The 26,519-nt window shown below is 31.2% G+C and overlaps 2 protein-coding genes across 2 annotated transcripts in view; both read right to left on the bottom strand.

The window, feature by feature from the left end:
• LOC109599387 (glutamate receptor 1-like) overlaps nt 1-19,341 on the bottom strand; it is a 33,011-nt gene extending 13,670 nt beyond the window's left edge. Inside the window, exons 1-4 of the mRNA XM_020015378.2 lie at nt 19,245-19,341; nt 8,068-8,220; nt 4,727-4,984; nt 2,246-2,499 (exon numbers count right to left, since the gene is read on the bottom strand). Coding sequence (XP_019870937.2) covers nt 2,246-2,499; nt 4,727-4,984; nt 8,068-8,220; nt 19,245-19,326 — 747 coding nt within the window. The 5' untranslated portion in view covers nt 19,327-19,341. The remainder of the gene's footprint in view (nt 1-2,245; nt 2,500-4,726; nt 4,985-8,067; nt 8,221-19,244) is intronic.
• Nucleotides 19,342-20,531: 1,190 nt separating this feature from the next.
• LOC109599399 (ras-related and estrogen-regulated growth inhibitor) lies at nt 20,532-26,298 on the bottom strand. The gene is made up of 4 exons (XM_020015389.2): nt 25,981-26,298; nt 23,035-23,091; nt 22,571-22,644; nt 20,532-21,682 (listed from the first exon to the last, which is right to left on the bottom strand). Exons 1-4 carry the CDS (start codon nt 26,066-26,068, stop codon nt 21,266-21,268), a joined length of 636 nt encoding a protein of 211 aa, XP_019870948.1. The 5' UTR covers nt 26,069-26,298; the 3' UTR covers nt 20,532-21,265.
• Between the last annotated feature and the right edge of the window lie 221 nt (nt 26,299-26,519).

The following is a 26,519-nucleotide window of genomic DNA, read 5'->3' as shown; positions in this document are numbered from 1 at the left end:
GTTTACTTTCTACAGAAAATTATTGTGTCCAAATTGAGTAAGAATAAAAGAACATTTTTTTCAGCTTCAAGAAGATGCAAAAAATGAACAAAACTTGTTTAAATTTGACAATAGGTCTTAGCTTTTTCTTTAAATTTGATGTAACATACAGTCTCTTTACTTAGATTTTAAAATAAAACAAACTTATCACACATATTTAGTTTTTCAACATAACAAACAACATATCAACTATTTTAAATTTGCTTTAACAAGTACACAACCCATAAAAAACACAACGAATTACTTTCTAGAAGTTTCGTCCTCAACAGCTCAATAACAAAGATATATTAAAGTGACCGCTTTGTACATTCATTTGTCATATCTGCGTCAAGATAAGGCGAAATTATAATTTTTTATTGCCATTCGCCTTCATCCATCGTGAAGACTTACAAGGCGATTAAAACGAAATCTTATTTCATATGAGCAAGTCACACGATTCCCCCAGAAAACAAAGCTCGAACGGAACAAAACAAATTTCATAAATTATATTTATACGCATTGTTATCCCGTAATTTAAATAATATTTAAATTTATTTATGAGTCATATTAAACGGGCGGCACGTTTTCTTCCCGACCAATCCAACGTTGCAGTGTCGCAACACGGAACAAGGCGACGACTTTAATTTTTCCTTAACCCGATGACTTGTTCAAATGCCGGTGGCAATTTCGCGAACGTTTCTTGCTCTCGTAATTTTCCATCGGCCATTAAAATACTTACCCGACTTTTCTTTATTCCGTCGTGGCACGCGAAACACAAATATAATCGGGGGGAGCCCATTATCATCAAGGAAATATTATGCAGATTGAGTTGTATCAGTTGGGGAGTAAACATTGACCACGTCTCGTTTATTACGAACGTAATCGATACAAGGTTCCCGTGGTCGGTAATTAATTTCGCTCTTTACACCTACAGTTTACGAGTTGCCGCAACGCAGTTGTTCACAGGTTGTTTTATACTAGATTGTCTAGAAAGTTTTCCAGACATAAAAATGAAATGCACAAATCTCAGCTTAAATAAAACTTAATTATTTGAGTTAAGAACCATTTTAGTCAATACGTTTTTGTCAACTAGAAACAAGCTTATTTAACCCGATGGAATAGAACTCTGGAGTTCTAGAAGCGACGAAGTCGTTGAAGGCGTTTTTGTGCATCCTTTTGATTTTTAAAGCATTTCTTGTGTAAGAAGTTGACGATAATATGATTATTGATAATTTGTTGACGAAAGGATTGGTGTATATGGCGGATGAGGTAGACTTTCGAACCTCAATTCTTCCTTCTACAATGTCATTTGTGTGACGAATGAAGGAGCATTATCATTATGAAGAATTTGCCCCTTTCTGTTGACAATTTCCGGTATATATGCTGCAATTTCTGGTGCATTTCGTCGATTTGTTGGCAATACATCACCGCCGTAATTTTTTCACCAAGATTCAGGAGGCTGTAATGATTTACTTCAACAGCAGACCACCAAACAGCAACCATTACCTTCATTTGTTGCAATTTCGTTTTTGGAATGTATTTCAGGGCCTTGTTGAAGACTAATCACTGTACTGAACCGATGTGTGTACTGATTGTTGCATAGTATCCACTTTTTATCACAAGTCACAATCTAATCGAGAAACAGATTATTCATTATGTGTAAAGGGAAACTAGACGACACTTTATAACGGCGGGGTTTGTAATTTTTGTTGATTTGGTGCGACACACATTTGTCGAGCTTTTTGGTCTTTCTAGTCTGTTTTAGGCGATTGTAAATGGTAGTATATGTTAAATTTAATTCAGTAGCAAGTTCATGAACAGTGGAACTAGAATTGGGTACAACTGAGGCCCACAATAGGTGGTTGTTAACATCAGGTCCGGCCACTGTGCTCAACACCTTCACGGCCCTCATCTTCGCCGCGGAACGTTTGGAACCACCATAGTGCTATACTTTGGTGGTTCCTGAGCTAAACACATCACTGATATTGCGAGAAGATTTGATATTGTTTCTTATCCATACTTGAATGAATGGTCAAATATTAACGAGTTTTTAGTTTATATAGGTGAAACACGTCCTTTAAACCTGTGTATCATCTCAAATCAACATATTCAAAATTTTACTGAATATTTATCATTCAGAAACTCAACAACAAAAAACATAATAACTTCCTTGACAACCTAATATTACCTGCAAAAATTATGTGATTTTTGCTGATAAAATACTTACAAGTCCAGACAATAGATAGTGGTAGGTCCGCTTTCCGAGGGTGACGTCTCGCACGTGGCTCACAACAATCTCCTTTGCCATATCGGCCGAACAATCCAAGACAACATATTTGTGGTCCCACCGTGCCTGTTCCTCTAATCCACGTAGAAACTGCAAAGCTTCAGTCACGTTTCCGATTCTTCTCACCGTCGACACTTGGAAACTCTCGTTGCCCGGAATCAAACCCTGATAAATCTGTTGCAATCGCAACAATCCTGCAAATCGATAAATACATTTCGTTATCTGAACACAAGCAAAAAATAATAACGGAAACAACAAAAAAATGTCTAGTTGGATAATCGGAGAGAGCGGAATCGAATGAATGTAAAAATATCTGGGCATTTCATTTCCTTCTCTATTTGCGATTCGATGTTCGAGCGGTGATTTATTGCGCGAAAAACTTCATAAAAGTTAATGGATCACGACGCGGCGGGAAAAAAAGGTGTGCTGAATTGCGATTTCATAAAGGCAAACCTTTATGATGCAAAAAAATTACGAACAAAGACTGATTGGAGGACAAAAAGTAGAAAAAGAATTTTATTAAACGAGCACTATTCGAAGTCAGTTTAGAAGGAAATTGGATTTTTTCGAAGGAATTGTGTACAAATTGAAATGTTCTTGAGTTTAATTTTATAAAAACCAAAATAATGTGTATCTATTATGTTTTTTCTGGTTTTGATAATAAAATATTGTGGTCATTAAGTGAATAATATAATTTTAATCAAATAAATGAATTCTCAAGTTATAAATATAAAAATGATGGATAAATTTATATATTTCCAATTACTTATACTAAAATTAATAGTAAAAATTTTTATGTTATAGAGATTTTATTTTATAAAAGTTACATTTTCTGTACTATATGTATTTATTTTATATTTTTCTATAGTTTTTTAATCTGCAACAAGAAATTTAATGCACAAAATAGAGAATACGGTTTTGATATTATTTGAATATTGCTATCATTAAATAAAAAGTACAGTAGTAATCAAATAAATGGATTCTCTAGTTATAAATATAAAACGGGTGAATATATTTATGCATTTTTATGATTTTTTTTAGTGTTTTTAATTACATATTTGTAATAACTGAAATTAATAACAAGATTTCTTATGTAAGTGATATATAAGACAAAATAACTATTTTTAAAAATGGCGAATGCGCCAGTTTAAACATCAAACATTGATAATTGTTCAAAAATAGTGGTTTGAATTTATAATACCGAAATATGCATTTTTCTTATAATATGTATCTATTATATGTTTCTGGTTTTGATAAATCAAATATTATTAACTAAATATGATTTAATTTTATAAAAATAAAATGACATTTTTAAGTTATAAATATTTATTGGTTTATACTTTTCATCCCTATTTATTATTTTACAATATTAAAATTAATAAAAGAGGGAAAAATGGTTTATAAAATGTAAAATATTTTTTTCTGGTTTTGATTTTTCTATAAAAGTGATTTAATTTTTTTAAAAATCATGTGACATTTTTATGTTTCAATTATGTATTTATTAAGACTTTTTATGGCGTTTGATTATTTTACGGAAGATGAAACTTTTACTGATAATGCTTTAAATTTATAATAACAAGATGCACATTTATCATTAGATAAAAATATAATTTTCATTAAATAAATGGTTCTAGTTATAAATATAAAAAGGACAGATGTTTTATAAAATTGGTTTCAAATTTTTTGTAATACCTGATGTTAATAGCGAGACAAAAAACGTTTAATTTTATAAAAAGCAATTGACAATTATGTTCTTATATGGTATAGCGATTGCACCAGTTAAAAAAGTACACATTTATCGTATAAATGTATAAAAAATTGTAATCATTATATAAATACTACATTACTGATTAAATAAATTGGTTGTTTAGTAATAAATACAATGATTGCATTCATGTATTTTTTATAAAACTTGTTTTTAAATTACTTGTAATTATAAAAACAAATATAATGACGGTTTAATTTTGTAAAAAAATGTTTATTGATTATATGATCTATAGTTTTTTTTTTAATTTTTGTATTATTTTACACCAAAGTACATTTAAATAAATTCTAGTAACATACTCCAATGTAATAAATGGTGAATGCGTCTGTTAAAAGATTAATTAGGTTATTTCCATTCTAATTTCCGACTTCTTGTCAACCCTTATAATTTAGAAATTTTTCACTGACACCGCAAGGCAATTTCGGGCTTAGCGTTTTTATAGATTGTTGAACCGAACACCCTCCGTGTGCGGCATCTTTACATTCATCCTTCCAATAGTCCTCCGTGTTAAACGATTTCCTGGCAAAAGAAAGTGGCTTTAACCCTCCCATTATCCAGAATCCCTGTCCGACACTCGCCCGAGAAGATCAATGATATGTGTAATATATAGAAATTTCAAAACGCCTCCTACGTACTCCCGTTAGTTATTTACTCACCGTCGTTGGAGTCGTAAAGATAAATGATGCGCCCCCATCCGTAATATCGGACGGTATCGATGATCGCCTGGTGGTATTCCGGCCTCATCGACACCGCGTAATCCATGAAACCGGACGACGGTGCCAGTACCTTTTCCGGGAACCAGGGCGTGACGAACGGCATCTGGAACGTGTTGCTGTAGGAATGCAGGGTGTCGAAGGAGTCGGGGGAGACTGCACCCAGCATCGAGTAAACGCCCCGCGAGAACTGATTGCAGACTGGAACAAATTAGTATGCATCAGGTGGTGAATCTTTATTGCACCCCCCAATAAAATTTTATTGTCGTGCAGATACGACGGAGAATTCGTCGAGATTATCGACTATCTCTGTTGGTAATTATGTTTCCCGTTTGGTATTTTGTACATTGTAGTGTTTAAATTTAAAAGTGGATAAATTGATTTTGGATGAGGTTTTCTTTTACGAAGCTCTTTATGAGACTTTGCAGGAAATGACAAATGAGTTATTGAGTAAATAGGATCTTTTTGTACTACTAGATTGTCAAGACAGTTATTGAGTTTTTTGTTATTTTGTTTCTTAGTGATGAATATTTGGTAACATTTTTAATGTATTCAGCACGTATTTACCTCCATCTAAATGTTTAAACTCTTCTTTATTTGAAATCTTTTGCCTATTCATTTAGGGCTTTGAATAAAGCATTGATAAGAAGTAAGTACAATATTCTTGTCTACAAGCAAGGTCCAAAAACGGTGGAACATATACGATACATTTGACCCAAAAACCACTAACAGACGCACAACACGATGGTGGTTCCAAAAATTCCACGGTAGCAATAAGAGCCTTCAAGTGAGCTCAACAGTCAGATATCTAATGTTAAACGTAACTTCTAATGTTATCTGATGTTAAACGTAACTTCTATTATTATGTACAATAATGTGGGCCAAAAAAATCGATTACTTTTTTTTAACTTCCGATACTGAAAAATTAGTCTCTAGACACCTTTAAAAATGCTCTCCAAAGATGAGCTCTTAATTTTAATAGGAAGGTCCTCCCTCATCTCAGTTTTTTATTTTTTTCTTGAATCCATGTCTTCGCCATTACTTGTTCGTACCGAAAATCTCTATTTACATTTTTTGTACGAAAATCGTAAGATATCTTTTTTATAGAACGTTTATTCTATGAAAAAGATATCTTATGATTTTTTCACAACTCTTATTGTTTAGAAGAGAAGAGTAGATCAAAGTTTGAAGAATTTCTTTTATACTTGTAAATTTTATAACTCGTTGATAAGTAAATATTATAAAATGCCCAACATATATTTTTGTAGGAAGTTAAACGCTCCACAAAAAATATATTCGTGGTTAATCGATTATTCTAACCTATTAGGATCCCAAAGTTTTCTGATTTTAATAGTTTTTTAATTAATATTTTAAATTTATCCATTATCTTTTTGTATATATATTAACTCTGACATAAAAATGTATAAATTTAAAATATTTATTAAAAAATGTGAATATTTTCTAAATGGTTAGAGTACTCGATTAACTACATAGAGACCTTTTTTGTAGAACAATTAATTCCCTAGAAATATATTTATATTATATTATTATTATATTAAATTTATCTACGAGTTATTATTTACTTATCTACGAGTTATAAAATTTTTTTTATTAATTTCTTCAGATTTTGACCTCCGTTATCTTCTAAACGGTAAGAGTTATAAAAAAATTGTAAGATACCTTTTTTGTACAGCGTTCAATTTCTCACAAAATATATAAATAGAAATTTTATGTACAACCAAGTAATGGCGAGATATGAATTTTGCCATATGAAACTAAAGAAAAACATAAAACTGAAATTAAGAGGACCTTTCTATTAAAATTAAGAGTATATCTTTGAAGATAGACACATACAAATTATGAAGTGTGTTTTGTCTTCTTCTACGTATCTTAAACGAGCTGTTTCTCGATGGTATTGTAACTTATGATGAAATGTGGATACTATACGATAATCGAAGATGTTCAGTACAATGGTTGGACTGCCTAAAACACATACAACGACTTCGTAGCCTCCAGAACTCTTAAGTTCTATGCCACCGGAATAAATAAGCTTGTTTCTATTTGGTAAATATGTATTTGCTTAATAAAGTTTTGTCGAGGTTTGTGCATTTTATTTTTAACGTTCAAAAACGCTGTAGCTTTCTTGACAACTTTATAATTAGCATCATCCACTTCAAAAAATCCATTCCCCTGAAAACCCAGCTGCCCTTGAACATATGTAGTTGCACGACACTTGTCATCATCAAGCAGCAGCCGGTGGACATAAAAACAACGGTAGAAAATGGGAGAAGTTCAGGTGGTTAGTTAATTGACGTCGTCTGGGCAACGGCAACAAATTGAGACAAACGTCGCGACGAAAGGCTTTGCAGGTCGGCACATGTGTGCGCTTGATAAATTATAATTCCGAAATTCCCGTCCCGAACTTCCGACCTGTGCCTTATTTACAGCCGACCATTTTTAACCTCGTACGCATTGCAGATTATCCGGACCTTTTCCGTAATTGCACCGGCCCGGAACATCTGCCGTTGGAATTATTTTTATCGGGCAAGGAGTTAAAGGTTGTACGAGTGGATAATGAATTTTAGTCGGCGAATCCTTTCGAGGTTTGTTGCCATAGTTACCCGAACTAATGTATCAAATTAAAACCTGAATGGGAGTTAACTTCTGATACCTGTCAGGCATTTTGGTCGTCTCGAGTTACACTTCACAAAACTGAAAGCTCCACGGAGTTGCGTTCAAGGGCTTCGGTATCATGAAAACGTAATTACTTCAGTATTTCATGCCCGAGGAATATTTCCCCCGTGCAATAAAACCGACAACCGAAAATTATGGTTGCGGCGTCTCGGCGGTGGAGCTTAAACGTGGAATTATGGTTGTGAAATCGTTAAATAAAAATGGAAACTTGCTAAGCAATATTATATCACCGTGATGGTGTGGTGCCGGCGACGCAGGACAACGAAAGAGCTCTCAGGAAACCATTAGTGGGTCGTGAAAAGGTTCCGAGCGAGAAGTAGTAAATCCACGGAGTTCCCTGCGGAGTTCCATTTATAGTTTCGACTCTTTGTCCACGCTCGATCAAAGGTTATTGTTCGACGTGAATTTGCACAACTAAATGTTGGCTAATTAGTCTTCCGTCCCGCATATTTACACTGCCACCGCCAACACCACTTTTAATTGGCTCTCGTCGATTACTCGAGCTTCAAGCTTTTCCCAAACATCTTGAGCAACAATGACGGAGAAGTGTCAATTAATAAATACTTGTGCAAATTGCTGTGTGTACTTACTGAGTCTAGACAGTTTGAAGGCGTCGGCCGTATTGATGACATCGACGTAGGCCTGAAGTTCGAAACGGCGGGACGTCACGTTTTGGTTGTGGTTGAGCATCGCGAACTTGAACGCCGTTTGCACCTCATCCGTGCCCTGTTCGAAAATCGCCCCTGGAATAGTATAATTAAATTAATTGATTTTATTTCATTTAAAATAAAATAACGGTCAAATTAATATTTGTTTTCGCCGCTCGCACTGAATTCCGTTTTAATTAAGCCGAACCAAATTGAATTTTTGCATTGGTTTAATGGAAATTCTTGTTTTTAATTGTTTTAATGAAAAACGTTGTATCAGGTATATTTTAATGCAATCGCTTTCTGCTTCGTCTATGAACAAAATCAAAAACAAATATTAAATTCGATCGGGAAATATTTTTTTAAAAAACTTTATCAGATTATCCGTGAAACCAAAACAAAACCGCTGAAAGCTTGGTAAAATGGAATTGCGAATTATATATTCATACATGTTATTCTACAGGTTCAAAGGGGAAAATCTAATTTTCTTCCTGCCCGGTTTTAAAAAATGTCAGACATTCATATCGTCGAAAGCTGTCTATATGCATGAACGCAGTGTATTATCAGTAAAATCGGATATTCCAAATGGAAGGTAGCCGAGATCCCCAGGAAACATGAGCTTAGATATATTCTTAGTCTTTTGAAGTATATAATTTGAATTATTTCAATCAAATATATATTTAAAATAAATTTTAATGTGAATCTCATGTACAAATTTAACAAAACTGCATCAACAAGAATTTTAAACCAATAATAAAACTGACTAACACTAAATTCCTTGAGAAATTATAGAAATTAAAAAATAACAGAATATTAATGAATATATTTTCCAATTAGTACTTGGGCAGTTCCCCTTTGCTCTTCGAACAGCTTCCATCCTCCTTGACATATTCAAAATTAGTTACATGTTCAATTGGATTGCAGTCTGATGAGTGAGATAAGTCTTATAAATTTTATTATATTTTTAAATTTATAAACACAGTGAGATCGGACACTAATTTTGACATTTTAGCTCAATAATTTTTTAATAATTAATGTTACAATAAAAATTATAAAAAATACAATATATTAAGTTATTTGAACTATATAAATATATTTTTTTATGTTGAAATTCCGTTAACTAATTTAGACAAATTAATAATATATATATATATATATATATATATATATATATATATATATATATATATATATATATAAATATATATATATATATATATATATATAATTAATGTTAGTATTAAATTAAATATTGATTAGTTAAATTAAATAAAAGTAATAATTTATTAAAAAGTAAAATATATTAAATTATTTTAAATAATTTAATATTTTCTGCATTTTAAAATTCAGTAATATTGATACAATAAAGTTTTATATATTATTTAAAAAATGTATACTCTAATATATTTAAATTAATATTAAAAATTTTTGTGAATTAAAAAAAATTCAATTCGAGTATAATTAAAATAATATTTTGTCAATTTCAAGTGACACGTACAGGTGGGAACAAAGCGTATAAAATCTAAAAAAGTAAAATAGACAAATATGAGCTTCGTGCTTCTCTCTAAAGAAATTGTTACAGAACAATGATGGTCTCACCACGTTTACACTATGTCCAAATACGGTTATTTCCATTATATGATGTGTACCTAGACCCATCTGGTGACAAACAATTGTGCCATTTGGTTTCAGTCGATGGGCATTGATCGTTGGCTCATGCTCTGAAAATATGGATTTCATCTAGCAAAAGTGATCAGAAAATTATCCTGTATTCTGATCATCAGTCAATGTCGACCATCACCATGTCGTATATTGGCGTTACCAGTTTATCGATAATGATTCCAAGTGAGATACTATACATTTGACCTACTTTTTGTTGACTCAGATTGCCATGTTCCAAAATTGCAATTATAGTGGCAAAATCATCAGAAGAAAGACTTCTTTGAGACATAGATAAATTAAGAATGAACTGAATATGTGTTAAAATTCACAAAATGTGATTTATGAAAATAAGAAATATCATGTGGTTTCTTTTTATGTGTATTAAATATATAAAAAGTAAAATAAATTGCCAGTCGAGAGCTGCAAATACTCAAATAATATCACTGATCAACATATTGAGAATACTTCGGAAAGTGATAGAAGGCAAATTTATAAAAATTATTGTATGGCTAAAATCAATTAAAATTGTGTCAACACTACACATGGAATTGCAAACAAACACCACAATATAATTTCCATTTTATGACGCCAAAATGAAACATGACACGAACAAAAACGAAAATAACATCAAACCTATTATATTTCATTCGGGAATGCAGGTGTATACGTTGCATTACCTGCCCATATTGCAGTATTTGATACATCAATAAGTCTCCATTTGGAAACGTTTTATGCGAACCATAACAATAATGGTGCAGGAGTCGATTGTTCCTGCAATTGTGCCGTAAATGCAGATGTTACCCTGTGTCATCGAAAATTTTAGCCAGGCTTAATTTTATTTCAGACTAACACTTAAATTTATTGATGGGTTCCTTGACTTTTTCGTTTCCAAATGTTTTGTTCACCTACTAAGTCCACTTTAATTTGTTCAAGTGGACAAAACATATTAATAGGTTTCACCGGAATAATCCACCGGTTAACTTTCAACAAAGCCCACAATACGTTCACGAACTGTAAAACTGGAGTTGTCACAACAGCCATAACAGGCCGTATGATATAATTTACTTCCAGATTTACGTCTTCCTGCACGGCCACGCCGGCCCATAAATCGGCGACGATGTGTATATTTTTCCGTCGGCGTTTTATTTCGCCTTTTAAAAAGCAACGTTTGACGTGTGCATTACGGGCGCAGTAAATCAATTACGGCTGCCGGTGGCGGGCCTTTACAGCCGCCTTTGACCCTGGGATGTGTCTATTAAAATTGCGTGTCGGCCCGAACGGAACTGCCGCCTAATAGATTTCGCGGGAGAAAGTTTCCCGAACTGAAATCAACATCAATTTTGCTATGCACCGAACCGCACGACTGTGAGTTGTTTCGAAAGAAAAGTTTCTCGAGACTGATTTAGTGTTTTAGATACAGGGTGTTCGGATGTGTTGACAATAGCGCATTGAAAGGGCACATTCCTGTGTTATCAAAATTGTTAATTCAAATTTGTGGCCTCAACAACAAAAGAACTAGAGATCTCTAAAGTTGACTAATGGGAATGTTTCTGGATAATGTCCTGTGGAGAATAGTAAAGGTGGTCCGTCAGCATATGTTATATGTCAACATTGAGAATTAATTCATTTAGAGATTACTATCTAATTTGTTAATACAAAGTTCTAACAATGTAATATATTTTTAAATATCTGTTTATGGTTTATTATCAAGGATCTGGGATACGAAATATTGTGAGATGTTTGAGTATGCTCCTACTAATTCGAATATATATTTCTGAAATAAATTAAGTGGTCAAAATTTCGGAACAACTAAAACATCCCAATAATGAAGAAAATCTAAATATTTTTTCTATAATTTCTCCTGAAAAATTGATTTTTTTTTATTTCTGTAACCTTTGGTATAATTGACTTTTAGTATGTATTATCCTAAAATACATACCTACAATTTAATGTAATAAATTTTTTTCACAGTATAGCTTAGACTCAGAGCAATTACATTAAAGAATTAAATTGGTGAATGTATTGGGTTGTTCGTTTCGTTTTTTCCCGACAGAGAATTTAATTGTATTTTTTGCACTCAACTTCACACTTAAGCCCTATAATTTTATATGCATTGAGAGCTCATATAGCAAGGCTTGTGTGTGAAAAATTCCAATTAATTTTACGCAGTAGTTTTTGGTTGGTGCCCTTTTAAATATGGAGAGCGATAAGCAACATCTTCGACATATCTTACTGTTTTACTACAGAAAGGGTAAAAATGCTGTTCAAGCCAGAAAGAAGTTGACCGATGTGTATAGAGAAGGTGTGTTGACAGGACGCCAGTGCCAGAACTGGTTCGCTAAATTTCGATCCGGCAATTTTGATGTCGAAGATGAACCACGTTCGGGAAGGCCGGTTGAAGCTGATAAAAACGCGATAAAGGCATTAGTTGAGAATAACAACATGTGAGATCGGATTGAGGTTAAATGTATCAAATTCAACAGTTTATGACCACTTGAAAAGGCTGGGATTATCCTCGAAGCTCTCACAGAGAGAAAAAAAACGAAATTACTTTCCGAACAACCCAATAGATATACCAACATACTTGACATGAGTAACGATTATTTAATTCTTCTAGCAAATTAAAGACTAACCACAAAATGAATTAACTGTCAACGATGCCAAATCTCACATTTGAAATCAAAGCCTTCATAATGTCCAAAGAGTTATTCCTATTGGTCAACTTTAAAAGTCACGACTAGATGAGAAGATTCATTCCTGTTGGTAAACGCTAGCTATCCGACTTTTGAATATATAATTTATTGATTAACACTTTTTCATCAGAATGGTCTCCAAATCAGTGACTTGACCGTGGGACTGGCGGTCTTATTAATTGGCCTCCAAAGTTATCAAGTCTTAATCCATTAAATTTTATAATGATGGTTCAAATGAAGGAAAAGGTCTACGCCAATTAGTAACGTCAAAGAATTGAATATTCTTATCCGAACACCCTGTAATACTATATAAAAAAAGTTGAGTTGGTTGTTGACAATTTAATGGAACAAAAGTTTAACTTGGAATTAAATAAATTGTTGTTGGAGCCACCGTGCGATTTATTCGATCCTGTTAATGGAATTAACCGATTTGCACTTAACCGTGTTCTTTCGCATTTAACAAAGATTCTCCCATTACTTTTCACGGGTACACAAAACTTTCATAATAAAATCGTATTGTATTATAAAAGATTTCGAACTTTACTACGGCTGCAAAACGTAAAGTTTTTCGATAAGGTTTTTGTTTAACTTCAAACGACGCAGTTAAGTTTCCCATCATTCCTAGACCCATAAAAACCCAAACAAATAAAGTTGCTTTCGACGTAATGTAACATTTTCAGCAATTACTTAGTGTTTGTCAATTTTGTGTACAAAGAAATGAATTTTTCCTTTGACTAAGAATCGCTTCGAAAACCAATATCGGATTGGCTTCGTTACGGTTAAAGCTTCATCCTAGTTTCGTAATTATCCTGCTTTCGTGTACTTTATTTTGTATTTTTTTAGAAAAACTTCAAAGGACTGAATAAAAGTTAAAGTAAAAGAAACGTAGCAAATCCTTAGAATGCATTAAAAATACTTTACTACATTTTACCAATAAAATGTAAAATAAAGTTAGATATACACTAATGGTCATTATAATAAGTTTTTAAAATGTTAATTATTTTAGGCATAACTATACAGTATTATAAATATAACTAAATTCTTATTCTATAAAATGTTATATGTAACAACACAAAACATCGATGCTTTTGTCTTTTAATCAGTCCGTTAAAATTAATGATTTGCGTTTGGAATTGATTTCATGTTATTAAGAGCACCATTTCTTCAACATATGGAAGCAAACTGTTGTTTAATATATCTTTGTACATAAATCAGTCAAAGAGGGTCTACGTCAGAAAAATTCAAGCATTAAATTCAGGCTCGTTACTGAAAACTATTCGTCTCCATTGTTTTGTGGTCCAGTGAATGCGATCCTTAATAAGTCAAAATTGGATTTTCACAATTTTAATAGGAACAAGGATTTTTCTTGTAGGCCTTGGGTCAAACAAACCCCCTTTCACTAACCATACTCTCACAGTTCTTAAACTAATTTCATCAATCCCATTGCCTCCAGGTTGGCTTTAATTTCAGTGAACGATAAGATTGGATTGTTTTTTGACATTCGAATTATCCAGTTATCGATTTTCTTTCGTAACTACTATTTGGCCTGTTTCTTTAAATGTTTTAATAATACGGGAAACGATTGACTTATTTAGCCGTAAAGTCTTAGCCATCTGTTCTCGGTCTTGGTAACGCTGAATTATAATTTTTCTTACTGTTTCACTTAATATAATATAATATGCAAAAGACCTCTAGTAAATAATCGATTTAAATTCACAGAGAGCAATGAAAGACCATAACGTAAAAAATTTGTTAGAATTTTGCCCACTGCAATATAAAACAGTACGCAATAGTTTTAGTTCTAACATATATAAAGTGTTTCTAAAATATGTGGTCGAACTTTGGGAGCAGGTATAACACGACCAATAATGAAGAAAATATAACGATAAAATATTAACCTTTTCATATTCTAAGCTCAATTAAGAAAAAAAGTATTCCTGATTAATATTGAGAATTGTGGACGTCTTTGAGATATTTCCAATGTAATATTTGAAGACAGTTAAAGATTTAATAAATTTGATAATTACATATCAAAAAGACCTCCATTTGAATTAATACGAATAATATTTTCTGTCTTGTATTTTTTCTAATTTCTAATGTACTAATTAAAGGTGTATTTGAAACATTTAATTATTTACCTTGATAATATTTACCACATTTTTTATTATAATATTCTTGCTGTATCCATCAAAAAGTAGTGGTAACTCGTTAAATTCTGAAAAACCTGAAACTTTATAACTTTGGTTGAACAGAAGTATAAGCTTGGCATCAAAAGAAAGAGTTTTCTTTGATATATCTTCTACATTTTATGCACCTTTACATCAGCATACATTTACATAAAGATTAGAATAACTCTTATAAAATTGACAAATCTCCTGAATGTTTTTTTCAAAATAATATAGATGTTCTAAATTATTAATTAAATCACAGTCTTTAAAATCTATCCAACAGTTTACAATAGAATGAGGAATAGCCTTCAAAAATACAAATACAAATTATTTAGCACCAAATATTTTGTATTTAGTATTTAGTTACCTAAATATTCGAGTTATAAAATCTCCGAGTTATCTAATTCAACCTTAAAACCAATAAACATAAATATTGGTGATTTGGTCGTTTGGAATTTTAAATTTGAAACAATCAAATAAGGCGTATTTTAATCGCTAATATATTTATTACACTTGAAATCTGTGTAAGAATATATTAAAGACTTTATACTTTTTTGTAAACTGAGACAAGTTACATAAAATATATATAATCCTGTTAAATCCTGATGAATTTAGTTTAATTTTCAGAAATACTGCAGTTTTATTAAGTCAATGTTTGGAGCTGAAAATTTAATAATTTTTTCTTATTATTTATGTATGAATTTAATATGAGTTTAATTAATAAATCCTCTGTTCACTCACTTATCTTGTTTCGTTCCAGTAGCTAATTAAACTTATTACACTAAAAATATATTCAAGAATATATTATAAATTCTATATTTTTTGTAAGATGACATCAATTACATAATTAGCTATTCTAAATTATCACTTAAATCACAGTTTACAATAGAATGAGGCATTTAGTATCAAATATTTTGTTAAAGTTACCAAGATGTTCGTTATAAAAACTAATTCAACCCCAAAAACCAATAAATATCATTATTGGTGTGTTGTTGATTGGTCGTTTGGAGTTTTAAATTCGAAACACAATCAAGATATGGCGCACCTTAACCTATTTAAGTATATTTAGTGTCTCAACCCGCTTGCCTCGTTTCACGCTAAATATAAAACCTAAAAGTAAAATTATAGCGGTAAATTGCACATAAACTAAAAAGAAGTAGTGATCCAGACATGCATAACTTGAGAATATCACGAGGCTACCATCGTTTAATATTGAAACCTGCAATTTCAACGGTCGTATTTACAAAATTGCGATGAGTTAATTCAATTCCCAACAGACATCGATCAAAAGTTTGTTGCTCAATTTTTATCTCTGCGATCGACGTTATTTGTGTTTTAAATTAAAATCCTGATGTACAAGTACAAATATTCGGCGTTTTTAAAATTGATCGAGTAAACGACGTGTTTCGAGTTTATTACACGTGTACTATTAGCTTGATTGCTGTTGCAACCGGAAAAGCCGCACATCTCTCGATAATTAATTAAGATATGTATAATTAATAACGGAACATGTCAAATTAAACAGATGGTTCTCGTTGAATATTAATTGCGAACAAATTAACAAATTGCATAATGGATGCGGAGACGAAATTTCATTACTTCTGTTTACAGCAGGAATATGCGAGCTTCGCATGTTACGGGGACATTGAAAATTTTATTTCTTTACGGGGAAGGTTGATGTGATGCAGATATTTTTCTTCAGAAACTGTAATTTGTGTTAATTTTCAGTGGTACAGTATCCTTGAAATGCCACACGAATTCGGGCCATAAAAGAAGTTTTTTAGCAGGATTTGTGCGGAAACATAAAAATCTCCTGATTTCTTGTGTTCAACTTCAAAGGAATTTGATTCGATAATCTTCGGTTAAAAGTGCAGTATATTGAAAACTGTATTTGATTGATTCCCCGATCACGAATGCGGAAGCTGACAATGATGGCTAAGTGTTTGGGCATTCATGCAACGCTAAATGCATCCACTGTTAATTATCACGTCATCGGGGCGAAGGAATCGCTTAAGAAAATTACAGTGCGGATTGGCCGATGATTAATATTCAAGAGACAATTTCGGGTATAATGTAATGTAGGTGCCATTAATATTGTCGTAAAGTCGTCTCCTCCATAAACCCGGCTCGGCGGCCCCCGGACCACCAGTTTACACGATATTAGTTGGATTTCCAGCGAAACCAGAAACTGTTTACAAAGGAAGATTATATTACGGAATGCGTCTGATAAGATATTAAATTTAGAGAGCGCAGCCCGAAACAACGTACATACGTTGTGCCCTCAAATTGGTGCGAAATAACTTCATTGTTCTTTCGGCAGAAAAGTTTCCTAAACAATGAGTCAAGTTTCTGGAGCCGCGCTTTGTTGATGTTTAACCAAGACAAATTTTATGTTCGTCGACAATGTTGCGCAAAAATAACGTAAAAGCACCACTTTTATTGGTCGCCACATAATTGCCGTAACAAATCTTACAAGGGTATGCGTGCACACAAAACACATGTGTTTTCTTCCGCAGTGCAATTAACCTTGCCGTTAAATCTTGTACTTGGCCTGAGAATCGCATATCCCTATAAAATTATAGGCCAAGCTAAATACGTCCAGTTGCCAACTAGAAAACAATTACGGAAAAAATATGGCAAAATTATTTGAAACCTGAAAATTGTATATGAGATTAACTAACATTTTCTTTGCTTTTTATCTTAAATTTCACCCATTCACCATTTCCACTAACTAATTAAATTTATTATATTTAAAATGTATCTAAATATAATAATATTAATTATATAATATTTGTAAATAAATACCTGTCAAATCCTGATAAATTCAGTCGGGTTTTCTACAGCGATAAAATAGTTTTATTAAATTACTCTGATAGAATGTTCTAATCTGAAAATTAATTAGTTTTTCTTATTGCTTATTTATATATGAATTTAATATGAGTTTAATTACTATTTCTTTTGTTTTTTATCTTAAACTTCACACATTAAACATTTTTTCGTTTCAGTAGTTAATTAAATTTACTACATTAAAACACTGTCCAAAAATAAATTAAAAACGTTATATAAACAGCTTAATCATAATGAATTTAATCAGCTATAAAAGAAGCCTTTTTACAACATAAAAATAATTTTATTAAGTCACTCTAAAGGAATAACTTCACTTCAATGTTTCAAACTAAAAATTGAATACTTTCTTGTTGATTATCAATGTATGAATTTAATATGAGTTTAATAATTATTTTCTTTGTTTTTTATCTTAAACTTCACTTATTAATCTGTTTAAGAATATATCATAAACTTTACACGACTTTGTAAAATGAGACCAGTTATGGTACATAAAATATACCTAATAATGCTAAAGCCTGATAAATTTAATAAGATTTTTTACAAGAATAAAACAGTTTTATTAAGTTACTCTAAAGGTATAAATTCACTTCAATGTTTAAAAGTGAAAATTGAGTAGTTTTTTGATTCCAATAGCTAATTATTGTACTATACTAAAAATCTGTATATGAATATGTTATAAATCTTATATTTTTTTGTAAACAGATCAATTACTTAAAATATATATAATCCTGCTAAATCCTGATGAATTTAATCAGATTTTTGACAGGAATACAATAGTATTATTAAGTTACTCCAATGGAATAACTTCACTTCAATGTTTGAATATGAAAATTGAATAGTTTTTTATTGTTGTTTATCCAAAATTGAATTTAATATGAGTTTAATTAATGTTTCCTCTGTTTTTTATATCAAACTTCACTCAATCATCCTTTTTCATTAAACTAATTGTACTAAAAATCTATTCATGAACAGATTACAAATTTAATATTTTTTGTAAGCTGATATAAAATTTAATATTTTTCTCTTATTGTTTATATAATACTAATATTTCCTTTGTTTTATTTATGTTAAACACTCACTCATGTTTTTTCTTTCCAATAGATAATTAAAATTACACTTAAAAATATTCATGAAAGTATTAGAAATGATATAATTTTTGTAAATTGACACAAGTTACATAAATTGTATATAATTATGCAAAACCTAATGAATTTATTAAAATTTTTACAGTAACACAATAATTCTATTATGTTATTCTGAAAGAATATTTTCCCTTCAATGTTTGGAGCTAAAAATTGAATAGTTTTTTCTCGTTACTTATTTATGTTTCATGTATATTTTTTCTACTTTTTTATCTTTCAACTCCACTCACTCATCATTTTTTCATTTCAATAGTTAATTGAATTTGTTACATATACAATTTATTCAAGAACATATTACAGATGCAATAAAATAACTATAATCCTGTTAAATCCTTATGATTTTAATAAGATTTTTACACTATTTATTATTAGTTACTCTGAAGGAATAACATTTTTAATAATAAAAAAATTAATTAAAAATTTATTGCGTTCAATTAAAACAAATAATTATAAGCAAATGGACGATGAGAATAATCCCGACGGCAATTCCTAACCTAACAAACATCCCGTACAATACACATACGCTCCAAAATCGAAAACGTCTTTCCCGCCAACGGCGGCCAATTAAACGCGGATGCAGCACCAGTTTTAAATATAGTACTACTCACCGAGCGGTATTTTCTCTCCTGTGGCGTGCACTAACACGGTGATGGTGGAAAAAACGAGCAATTTACGGGCCAGAGCGTCCATGTCGGCGGCACCCAGCCTCTCACTCGCAGCCTCTGGACCGAAATCTCACAACAAAGCGACGCCCGGCTCTTGGGCGCAGACGCCGCATCCAGCTTCGATCATTTTATTCTAATTGTTTTACATTTTGTTATGTTGTTGTCTGTTTGGATTAATTTTCGGCAGCACAAGGATCGCAAAAGAGCAACGGATCGGCGGCGGGTCTCACAAAAAAAAACTTATCGGCCGCCGGGTATTATTGATTGGGTGACGGAAGTGGCGAGGAGTTAGGGTGAAATTTAATAAATACCGTGTCTTATTCACGGAGAATTTGTAAACAGGAAATGACCCGGGGGTGATTTCGGGAGCTTCCAACGAAAGAGACAAACTTTGGAACTCTCCGGCGTTGAAATGTTAATTAATTTATTAATTCTTTGTGTAACTTGCAGTTTTCATTAAGATAACATTATTTGTTTTTCGTCTTAGGTAAAATCAACGTAAACTTTGGATGCGTTTTATTTAATTCACCTAACGTACAAAAATCAAACAGTAATTTTAATTTATTTATTTACGGCATGATTATTTTACCTACAGTAAAATACACTATGTTCCTTCTAACTGCTATTTTAGAAGCATACAGTTATTTATCATTGTTCATTAAAAATTTTATATTTATTTATATACATGAACATACCGGGTGATTCACTTCGATGTTTATGAAGAAAGGAAAAAACATGAAATTTGATAAACTACTTTTCTAATTTATTTTGAATAAAATTTCATTTCCGATATAGGAGGAAGAAAAAAACCAGTATACTTATGGATTTTTAAATTCTACATATAATTTCAAGTAAAATGGGTATACCATGTCCTAAACCTCAACCTAATATTTTTATTAATTATTTTTATAAAAATTTTAACAGATAGATGATCTAACTAAAATGTCTAAAACCACCAATGTTGATGCCAGAAAGTTATTAGTCTTATAAAGAAATATTAGTAGAACGAGTTTACTTGTTACCACTTGATTTACTGATTAATAACGAACACACTGTATAAAATTTGTAAGTACTAATAATTGTTCATTATATGATGATCTTTGGTTAAAGTGTAGGCCAAAAATGAATTTTCCTGCAGCAACATTTTTTTCCAGATGGTCCAACTGGACAAAAAAATAATAAAACAGAAACTATTAATTATAGGTTTAAGATTTATTTGCAATTATATTTAAAAATTAAAAACCCAAAAATATACAAAGTTGATGTCATTTCCGGCAAGACCAGAAACGAAATATTGTTCAAAACAAATTAAAAAAGTAGTTCGTGTCAAATTATGATTCCTATAAAAATTTCAAATCGATAACTCTTTCTGTTCTCCTTAAACTTCTCATGAATAAATTACGTGAATCATCCTATATAATAATCACAAAAAGAGATGTAAACTTGAATTATTTATAAAATTAATCTAGTTAATTCCTAAATATTGCTATGATAAATTTTAACTAGAAATTAGACACTTCAAACAAAATCTATCTCCTAAATATTTGTCATAAATTTCAAGATAAAAACAAACAGTAAATTTAACTTATTTATTTATTGATACTTTGTTCTAAATTAAACACTACAACATCATCATAAAAACATAGAAAAGAATGGTATATTTATATATGCATAATTTTATCCATTTAACGTTAAAAAGTGACTTAACGATTTAACTCTTTTAAAACTCTACATGTGTTCTTTAGAGTTAGTTTTTAATAAGTATTTACTACAGTTGCTCATTTAGTTAATAACAAAATTTGTATATTTGAATTAAGAAACAAAGAACTTCTTCTCTTCAAGAACCTAAACTAATTCCAACATTAATAAAAGACTTGCATGACTAGATCTTATAGTACACAGTGAGTACCTTAGTACCAATTCCATTTCAGCCTTAAACAATCCTACAACTTCCTCACGATGTGTCAGTCTTTAGGTAAGGCACTGTCACTCTTACCCCTAACGTACAATCTTAAGTTGCTGGTTCTGGTGCCGAGCATCCTCTCCAACAATGAATGCTTCGATTTCCTCCTGGCTGCCAAAACAGCCCTGCACAACTCCTGAAAGACGACGGCCACGGCTGCTACTTGTTCGGCAGCTGCAACCTCTGAAAAGCCACATTCCAATTCTCGAGCCAGGAGGGCACCATCCTCAGCGTTCACCTTTCGAAGGTGGACGATGTCGTTTTTGTTGGCCACCACGTACACCGGGATGTCGGTGTTTGATATCAAAGAGCTGACTTTCTTTAAGTAAGTGAAGGAGGCTTTGTCGATCATTGAGTAGACTAAAAGAAGGCCATCCGCCCAGTTTATTGTTTCCGATGTCGGGAGATCATCGTAGTTCTGCAATGATTAATTGTATCAAATATACCGGCGCATCCACCACTTTTTAAAATAATTATTCAATATAAATTTAATTTAAGTATAAAGTAGTGAAGTAAATGGTTAAATTGAATTCTCTCTTTTAAACTTCAGTTGCCCAATTCAGTATGAAATGTTTACGGTTTCAGTTTGACGTGTTTTCGCTTACATTTTACCATTAAAGTGAAAAGAATGCGAATCTCGGTCGTAATATACGGTGCTCTGGAATTTTAAAATAACAAACAAACTGTTCAATATGCAGTCGAATAAATCTGCGAATAAAAACAAACCGGGCTATTTTGCCAAAACACGCACATTGATGTAGTTCATTTAAGCGAAATTATGATGTGAGATTACCAGGTATCCAAGCCATTTCGGGCAAGTAAAAATAAATGAAAATACTCAAAAATATTTTGCATAAACTAAATCCTAAATCCAGACTAAACTAAACAAACGTATTTGCAAAACACATCTATTTTTCTCTGACATCCTTCAAAATATATTAATAATAATAAATATAGATTTGCCTCGGCAACATCCCTAATCACCGTAAATTGTGAATGTGATATTTCAAACAACGTTCGAGGTCATGTTTGTGTATTCGGTTATAATCAACAAAGACAAGACAAACTAACATTTCATAACTGAAGACTGTGTGATTTACTTGCATTTTAGAGCATTCCGTGCCATCTATCAACCGGTAGGACAATCACTGTTGTCGGTGTAAAAGATGTTATCAACATTATTTGTTCAGGTGTACTTGTTTAGACATCAATGCGTTTAAGAAAATAAACACAAATTACTTGTGGATGAAATGTTACATAGGTAACCTGTTATATGTTGGGGCGTAAAAATTGAAAATTCGCATACCTTAGGGCATGTGTCTAATATCTCGTAGAGTACAGGTTCATTGTCCACTAAAACTTCGTGTTTGTATCTGGTTTCTGTAACAAATCAAAATAAATTATTCGCATTGTTACGCAATGATGAGTTTGTTGGCCTTTGTTAAGAATGCGAAGAAATAATAAGAAAATCAATGCTTTTTTGGCATTTAAAATATAAATAGCTCAGTTCCTCATTGCTTTTATGATGTTTACATTAATTTCAGCACATGCTTCATTGACATCATATTTGCCGCAAGTTTTAAAATCGTTCTAAAATTATGGGATTCCTAAATTTTGAATGAAAACTCTGTGAAAAAGTCAAGGACGTTGATCTTGGCAGTCGCTTCCAAACAACGGTTTTGTTATTAGAGTAACTAGTATTACGTATTTACTATTTCCACTCAACAAATAAACACGTCAATCATATAATTTTTGTTTAAATTAATTTACCTGATTGGTGGTCATACTCTCCAATGTACCGTTTGGTCAAAAACCGGACGGAGAGGGCTGAAACAAAAAATAAATCCATCAAATCATGTAATAACATGTAAATGCATTCGAAGATGTTAACACACACCCGTCTAATAATCGGATAATTTTAGCATTAGATGAAATGCGTAAAAATAGTTTTATAAACAAGACCTCAAATAAAATAAATAAATTTGTGAAGAATTACCCACATACATCAATACACTTCGGTTTAACGATGAAATAGTTTCGTATCCATTCATTAATCTCGCGAATGCGTAAAAAATACGTCTCCTGGAAATAATTGTCAGTTAAAAATAACACGGTGTCTGGTTGCTTTATTGATGCCCCTTTAAAATTCATGTGATGCCTTCATTTATATCAATTATACATTAATATTTTATTTGTTGGTTGCCATCAAAGTATTTTTAGGTGGTTTTAAAACAAAATTTTCGTTGTGGGTGTTTTTAATTTATTTTTATTGTAAACATAACTAAATAAAACGTCCATTCGAATTTAAACACACGTTTTCGTAATTCAATTTAAACGTTATAAATTATGTCCTCGTGGTGAGTAATTTTATTGGATTAGTAATTTATAATTTTCCCTTATTGTGTATGAAATTATCCAATTGGAAATTTATAGTTTTATTAAATTATTTTGAAGGAATAACTTCACTTTAATGTTTGAAACTGAAAATTGAATAGTTTTTTCTTTTTACTTGTTTATGTATGAATTTATTAATAAATATTTTTTCTTCAACTTCACTTATCCATCATTTACTCGTTTCAATAGCTAATTAAATTTGTAACACTTCAAATTGAAAAATATATCATAAACTCTAAATTTTTGTAGCTACGTAAAATATATAAAATCCTGCTAAATACTAAGGAATTTAATCAGATTTTTCTCTGCAATAAAAGAGTTTAATTAATATTTTCTTTTTTTTTTAATATATATATATATATATATATATATATATATATATATAGCTGAAGCTGAAAATTGTGTAGTCATATGTGAATTAAATATAAGTTTAATTTATATTTCCGCTTTTCAATAACTAATTATATTTATCATACTTAAAATCTATATTATATATAGAATAGAATATATTATAAACTTTATATTTTTTGTGAACTGACACCAATTACAAAAAAATATTTGTAATCCTGACGAATTTAATTAAATTTCTACAGCAATAAAACAGTTTTATTAAGTTACTCTGAAAAAAGAAGAAGACTTCATGTTTGAAGCTAAATATGTTTTCCTAGTATTTAATCATATCTTTTACATAAAAAAAGTTTCGAAGTTTGAAGCTGAAAATTATCTTGCCTAATTATTTATTAAGTTTATTATTGAACAATAGAAATTTATGGTCGATCAGCTATGTAGGTTTTAATAGTTACAGTGTATTTTTAAAAATCATTTAAAAACTTATTAATATTTTACGACACGTGTCGATTATGATCAGTATTACTAACAAGAACGCAGAACAAGTTAAGTAATAAATTATGGGGATAATTTTTGGAACGTTTTCAAGATTTTTTGGCAAATTGCAAAAATGTGTCAGTACAATTCTGATTAGCAATTAATTACAAATTAAATTATCACTTAGATGTACCAGAAATTTCGTTACAAGATGTTGTTCTTCAATTAATTGTAATTCATTTATTTTTGTGCGGTCGTACGAAGAAAAATATGTTTTGATAAAACTACAAACGAGTTAATAAATTATCTGTTTTTTTCTGCGGCAAAATTAACGACCCGTTTTGTTACAATTGGCACATAAACAAAATAACTAATTAATTACGTGCTAAACAAACCGACAAATCTGCTAATAAAAATGAACATAGACAAACGAATATCCGAAACAATGGCCTATAAAATTAGAAGCCCTAGACCCAATAACACAATTTTTCACGCCACGTTAAAAACCTTTTAACCCATTTAATTTTTGACACCGAATCGAAAAAATTTAAAAATACTTCTGGTCCTTTTATAAATCAATTAGCGCGTTTATTTTTAATTAGTGCATCCAATACACCATCAAGACAAAGTGTTGGAAGGCACACTTGACCCAGTATTTCCTGATTGTAACGATTCGAATTTTATTAGTAAAAAACAACAGGTACATTAATTCGTGGGTTTTAATGTTGAGAGGAAGTTGAAAATATGATTTTTTGTGTTCCAGGAAAAATCTAATTTTATGACCCACTGACATAATTTGACAATTCACATCTGAACGTTTTTTGTGGAATAATAATAGAATCGATTAATAAATATATTTGGAATAACTGCATATTTTACTATAAACAACGAATTGTATTTTTTGAATATTTAGGTTTTCAAAGTAAACATAGACAAGATCGTAAAGTTTTGGTTTAATGCTCAACAGTTCATTAAAGTAATGCAGTTTCTTGAAAAATGGCCGAGTTGAATATTAAATTTTACTTGTTATAACGTAAACATAAACAGTCTTAACGTGTTTTTAATGAGGTAACGAAATATTAATTGGTATATTTTCTACTTTTTTCAATTAATCAAAATTTAACTGAAAATGGAGCATGGAAACACCAAAATAAACTTGTTGATCATTAATTTGTGCTAAAAAGTGAATAATTAATTGACTATTAGCGTTTTAAAATAAGAACATCATCCATATTGATAAAATAAATTGTATTAATTTTATTTTGGAATTCAGAAATTCGTTGAGATTTGTTGAAACAACGTTAAAAATACTATTTTATAAACGAACTATAAGTTTAAAATAAAATAGAAACAAAATTTCTAAATGTGCTGTCCTTGTGTCCAAATTTGGTTTTCAAACAAACACATAATAAAACCGAATGCCAAGTTCTTGAAATCGAAGTAAAATATTTCCCACTTAGCTCCGAAACAAAATTTTATTAGGAAAACAAAACTTACCGCTTTTACCGACCCCCGGTGCCCCGATAACCGCCACCTTGACTTCCGAAAGCGACGACTTCTTCCGCCTCATGCCCCTGCCTGACATTTTCTTCAGCCCGATCCACAACTGGCGCACCGCTAGCACCGTACGATGTCGTCGCGACGCCTCGACAACAAAGTGCCAATGTCTCGGGGAGCGACGCCGTTCTATAATTAGGCCGACTGTGAAAGTGGCGATCTCTCGAACTTCGTACGTTCAAGTGAAGAGTCTCCGTCTCGGTACTGAATTATGTGCGTGGCCAATTTCGCACGTGACTCAAACGAAAAATTAATGTCGACGTAACCCAAATTTTTAACCGATCGAGAACGACGCTAAAAGTCGGAATGCAAATTAAGGCTGACTGCTGACTGAATTTTTGCATGACTTTCAGGAAGTTAGTAACTAAAACAATATGTGCCGTAATATTCATGAAAAAATCAATAAATTATAGAAAATACTGCTTGCAAATAATCCTCAATATAATCTATAGAGTCTTCTATTTTATGGCAAAGTTGGG

Source organism: Aethina tumida, chromosome 2 (assembly GCF_024364675.1).
Source record: "Aethina tumida isolate Nest 87 chromosome 2, icAetTumi1.1, whole genome shotgun sequence".
NCBI lineage: Eukaryota > Metazoa > Arthropoda > Insecta > Coleoptera > Nitidulidae > Aethina > Aethina tumida.
The sequence above is the reverse complement of the archived record's forward strand: the minus strand, read 5'-3'. Positions and strand labels throughout refer to the sequence as shown.